This window comes from Lynx rufus, unplaced genomic scaffold, assembly GCF_022079265.1.
Source record: "Lynx rufus isolate CCGP_SWC_20201006 ecotype Redwood Valley unplaced genomic scaffold, mLynRuf1.p SCAF_16, whole genome shotgun sequence".
Taxonomy (NCBI): Eukaryota; Metazoa; Chordata; class Mammalia; order Carnivora; family Felidae; genus Lynx; species Lynx rufus.
The window spans coordinates 21,158,141-21,164,140 of NW_025814830.1; the positions used below are offsets into that span (position 1 = coordinate 21,158,141).

General features: G+C 38.2%; 1 protein-coding gene across 1 annotated transcript in view; it reads right to left on the reverse strand.

Moving 5' to 3' along the window:
• Positions 1-3,450, reverse strand: part of LOC124510742 (uncharacterized) — a 62,833-nt gene extending 59,383 nt beyond the window's left edge. Inside the window, exon 1 of the mRNA XM_047077392.1 lies at positions 3,385-3,450. Coding sequence (XP_046933348.1) covers positions 3,385-3,450 — 66 coding nt within the window. The remainder of the gene's footprint in view (positions 1-3,384) is intronic.
• Positions 3,451-6,000: the final 2,550 nt, after the last annotated feature.

The window sequence follows — 6,000 nt, forward strand, 5'->3', positions numbered from 1 at the left end:
GGAATTATTACAACCAATCCCTCAGAGATACAAACAATTATCAGGGAATACTATGAAAAATTATATGCCAACAAATTGGACAACCTGGAAGAAATGGACAAATTCCTAAACACCCACACGCTTCCAAAACTCAATCAGGAGGAAAGAGAAAGCTTGAACAGACCCATAACCAGCGAAGAAATTGAATCGGTTATCAAAAATCTCCCAACAAATAAGAGTCCAGGACCAGATGGCTTCCCAGGGGAGTTCTACCAGATGTTTAAAGCAGAGATAATACCTATCCTTCTCAAGCTATTCCAAGAAATAGAAAGGGAAGGAAAACTTCCAGACTCATTCTATGAAGCCAGTATTACTTTGATTCGTAAACCAGACAGAGACCCAGTAAAAAAAGTGAACTACAGGCCAATATCCCTGATGAATATGGATGCAAAAATTCTCAATAAGATACTATAAATCGAATTCAACAGCATATAAAAAGAATTATTCACCATGATCAAGTGGGATTCATTCCTGGGATGCAGGGCTGGTTCAACATTCGCAAATCACTCAATGTGATACATCACATTAATAAAAGAAAAGATAAGAACCATATGATCCTGTCAATCAATGCAGAAAAGGCCTTTGACAAAATCCAGCACCCTTTCTTAATAAAAACCCTTGAGAAAGTTGGGATAGAAGGAACATACTTAAACATCATAAAAGCCATTTATGAAAAGCCCACAGCTAACATCATCCTCAATGGTGGAAAACTGAGAGCTTTTTCCCTGAGATCAGGAACACGACAGGGATGCCCACTCTCACTGCTGTTGTTTAACATAGTGTTGGAAGTTCTAGCATCAGCAATCAGACAACAAAAGGAAATCAAAGGCATCAAAATTGGCAAAGATGAAGTCAAGCTTTCACTTTTTGCAGATGACATGATATTATACATGGAAAATCAAAGGCATCAAAATTGGCAAAGATGAAGTCAAGCATTCGCTTTTTGCAGATGACATGATATTATACATGGAAAATCCGATAGACTCCACCAAAAGTCTGCTAGAACTGAGACATGAATTCAGCAAAGTTGCAGGATACAAAATCAATGTACAGAAATCAGTTGCATTCTTATACACTAATAATGAAGCAACAGAAAGACAAATAAAGAAACTGATGCCGTTCACAATTGCACCAAGAAGCATAAAATACCTAGGAATAAATCTAACCAAAGATGTAAAAGATCTGTATGCTGAAAACTATAGAAAGCTTATGAAGGTAATTGAAGAAGATATAAAGAAATGGAAAGACATTCCCTGCTCATGGATTGGAAGAATAAATATTGTCAAAATGTCAATACTACCCAAAGCTATCTACACATTCAATGCAATCCCAATCAAAATTGCACCAGCATTCTTCTCAAAACTAGAACAAGCAATCCTAAAATTCATATGGAACCACAAAAGGCCCCGAATAGCCAAAGTAATTTTGAAGAAGAAGACCAAAGCGGGAGGCATCACAATCCCAGACTTTAGCCTCAACTACGAAGCTGTCATCATCAAGGCAGCATGGTATTGGCACAAAAACAGACACATAGACCAATGGAATAGAATAGAAACCCCAGAACTAGACCCACAAACGTATGGCCAACTCATCTTTGACAAAGCAGGAAAGAACATCCAATGGAAAAAAGACAGTCTCTTTAACAAATGGTGCTGGGAGAAGTGGGCAGCAACATGCAGAAGGTTGAAACTAGACCACTTTCTCACACCATTCACAAAAATAAACTCAAAATGGATAAAGGACCTGAATGTGAGACAGGAAACCATCAAAACCCTAGAGGAGAAAGCAGGAAAAGACCTCTCTGACCTCAGCCGTAGCAATCTCTTACTCGACACATCCCCAAAGGCAAGGGAATTAAAAGCAAAAATGAACTACTGGGACCTTATGAAGATAAAAAGCTTCTGCACAGCAAAGGAAACCACCAACAAAACTAAAAGGCAACCAACGGAATGGGAAAAGATTTTTGCAAATGACATATCGGACAAAGGGCTAGTATCCAAAATCTATAAAGAGCTCACCAAACTCCACACCCGAAAAACAAATAACCCAGTGAAGAAATGGGCAGAAAACATGAATAGACACTTCTCTAAAGAAGACATCCGGATGGCCAACAGGCACATGAAAACATGCTCAACATCGCTCCTCAGCAGGGAAATACAAATCAAAACCACACTCAGATATCACCTCACGCCAGTCAGAGTGGCCAAAATGAACAAATCAGGAGACTATAGATGCTGGGGAGGATGTGGAGAAATGGGAACCCTCTTGCACTGTTGGTGGGAATGCAAACTGGTGCAGCCACTCTGGAAAACAGTGTGGAGGTTCCTCAAAAAATTCAAAATAGACCTACCCTATGACCCAGCAATAGCACTGCTAGGAATTTACCCAAGGGATACAGGAGTACTAATGCATAGGGGCACTTGTACCCCAATGTTTATAGCAGCACTCTCAACAATAGCCAAAATATGGAAAGAGCCTAAATGTCCATCAACTGATGAATGGATAAAGAAATTGTGGTTTATATACACAATGGAGTACTACATGGCAATGAGAAAGAACGAAATATGGCCCTTTGTAGCAACGTGGATGGAACTGGAGAGTGTGATGCTAAGTGAAATAAGCCATACAGAGAAAGACAGATACCATATGGTTTCACTCTTATGTGGATCCTGAGAAACTTAACAGAAACCCATGGGGGAGGGGAAGGAAAAAAAAAAAGAGGTTAGAGTGGGAGAGAGCCAAAGCATAAGAGACTCTTAAAAACTGAGAACAAACTGAGGGTTGATGGGGGGGTGGGAGGGAGGGGAGGGTGGGTGATGGGTATTGAGGAGGGCATCTTTTGGGATGAGCACTGGGTGTTGTATGGAAACCAATTTGACAATAAATTTCATATATTGAAAAAAATGATAGTCAATAGGCTATACATTACACCTCCAAAACTTATTTATCTTATAGCTTGAAGCTTATATCTTTCAATCTCCTTCACTCCTTCCCTCATTCCCCCCCCCCCCACCACCACCCACCATTGGTAATTACCAGTTAATTCTCTGTTTCTGTAAGATTCCACATATAAGTAAGATCATACAGTATTTGTCCATATGACCTTCTGATCCTACTTGGGCTTTGACATCTTATACTGACTCATACCTCCTCCATTCCCATTGCCTATGTGCTTCTCACCCTTCTCAGGCTCTAGCACGTCACACCAGCTGCTGCTGCTATCCCCATACACACAGTTACTCTCCTTACCCTGCCTAAACCCGAACCCTGTGCTGGCTGCTACCACTCCACTTTATGGATGCCCTCTCTAGCCAGGTAGATCTTCAACAGTCCACATTGAGTTACCATGGTTGCCTTCTTTTTCCCACTTGAAACCCAATCGCCCATGGACCCTTCTATTACATACGTCATTCTTCTCAGACTTCAACACCTTGCACCGGGCCTTCAGCACAAATGTCCCCATCCCCATTTGCAGACTCTGACATTCCACCCCTTGCTGCAGGGATGTCCTCCTACCTTTATTTGTGCAACCTCTCACTGTCTCACTCTTTTCCTCAACCCACACAGACTTAACTTGCTTAGACTCACCTGATGGTTTTGGACTGGATTGTTCAGGAAGAAAGAAAGGAAGAAAGGAGGGGGAAGGAAGGCAGGAAGGAATGAAGGATGGAAGGAAGAAGGGAAGGAAGGAAGAAAGGAAGGAAAGAAGGAAGAGTTACTTTCTGTTATAACTAACATTGATTTTTTTTTATTTATAGGATATATAGAGTATAATTTCTTTTTTTAAATAGACCATTTTTTGGAGAAATTTTAGGTTTACAAAAAAATTAAGCATCAGGTACACAGATTTTCCACACATACTCTGTCCTCCCCATCCACAGAGCCTTCCCCATGGTCAAAATCTGTCAACAGAATAACCTATTTATTATAATAGACATCACTGTCACCCAAAGTTCATAGTTCAGATTATGGTTGATTCTTGGCATTATACATTCTATAGGTTTGAACAATGTGTAATGACATATCCACCATTATAGTATCACACAGAATAATTTCACTGCCCTAAAAATCATCTATGTTTCATTCATCCCACCTCCCCCTTAACCCTTAGCACCAACTGATCATTTTACTGTCTCCTTAGTTTTGCCTTTTCCAGAAGGTCATATCGTTGGAATCATACAGTATGTACATTTCTCAGATTGGCTTCTTTCACTGAATAATATGCATTAAAGTTTTCTTCATGTCTTTTTAGGGCTTGATAGCTCATATCTTTTTAGCGCTGGATAATATTCCATCACCTAAACGTACCACAGTTTATTTATCCATTCACCCATTGAAGAACATCTTGCTTGCTTCCAAGTTTTGGCAATTATGAATTCAGCTGTTATAGGCATCCAGGTACAGGTTTTGTATGGACGTAAATTTCGAAGTCACTTGGGGAAATGCCAATGAGCTCAATTCCTGGATCATACACCAAGAGTATGTTTAGTTTTGTAAGAAACTGCCAAACTGCTTTCAAAAGTGGCTGTATAATTTTGATTTCCACCAGCAATAAGTAAGAGTTCCTGTTGCTGCATTGGGTGTTATCAGTGTTATGGATTTTAGCTATTCTAACAGACGTGTAGTGGAATTTCATTGATTTAATTTGCATTTCCCTAATGACATATGATGTGGAGCATTTTTGCATATTCTTGTTTGACATCTATATATCATCTTTGGAGAGATGTTTGTTCAGGTCTAATGTTGAGCACCTTATCATGCATGTGTTAGGCATTCATATATACTCTTTGGAAAAATATCTATTCTGGCCTTTGCCCATTTTTAGTTGGATTATTGGGGGGGGTTGCTAATGAATTACATGAATGAATTCTTTATATATTTGGCTGTTAACCCATCATTGGATATGTGGTTAGCAAATATTTTTCCCATTCCTAGATTGCCTTTTCATTTTGTTAATTGTTTGTTTTGCTGTGTATAAACTTTTTAGTTTAATGTAGTCCTACTTATTTATTATTTTGTTGCTTTTGCTTTAGGAGTCATATCCAAAAAATCATTGTGAAGACCCATGTCAACAAGTTTTTCCCTATTTTTTAATAAAGGAGATATATGGTTTCAGATCTTACATTTAAGTCTTTAATCCATTTCAGGTTAATTTTTGTGAGTAGTGTGAGATAGGGGTCTTCTGCAAGTAAATATCCAATTTTCGCAGCACCATTTGTTAAAGAGACTGTGTTTTCTCCATTGAGTATTTTTGGCTCCCTTGTCAAATATTAGTTGATTATAAATGCATGGAATTATTTCTGGGCTCTTTATTCTATTACAATGACTATATGTCTATTTTTACGCCAGTACTATACTGTTTTGATACTAGACATTTGTAATATAGTTTGAAATGGGGAAGTGTGGTGCTTCCAGCATTTCCCTTTTTTTCCCAGGATTGGCTTGCCTATTCAGGGACTTTTGTGGTTCCTCATATGAAATCTTAATAAGGATTGCTTTGAATGTTTTGGGTAGTATGGACATTTTAACAATATTAATTCTTCCAATCCATGAACACCAAATATTTTTCCATTTACTTGTGCCTTCTTTAATTTCTTTTATCAACGTCTTTTTGTTTTGCCTCTTGGTTAAATTTATTCCTAAGTATTTTGTTTTTCATGTATTGTCAATGGGATTGTTTGCTTTATTTCCTTTTCTGAAAATTCATTGATACTGTATTGAAACACCACTGATTTCTGCAACTATACTGAATTTGTTGATTAAATCTAACAGTCCTTTGGTTGAATCTCTAGGATTTTCTATATATAAAATCATCTGCAAATAGAGACAATTTTAGTTTTCCTTTCCATTTTTGGTAACTTTTATTTCTTTTTCTTGTCTGTCTGCTCTGGCTGGAACTTCCAATACTATGTTGAATAGAAGTGGTCTGAGTGGGCACCCTTGTCTTATTCCTGATCTTAG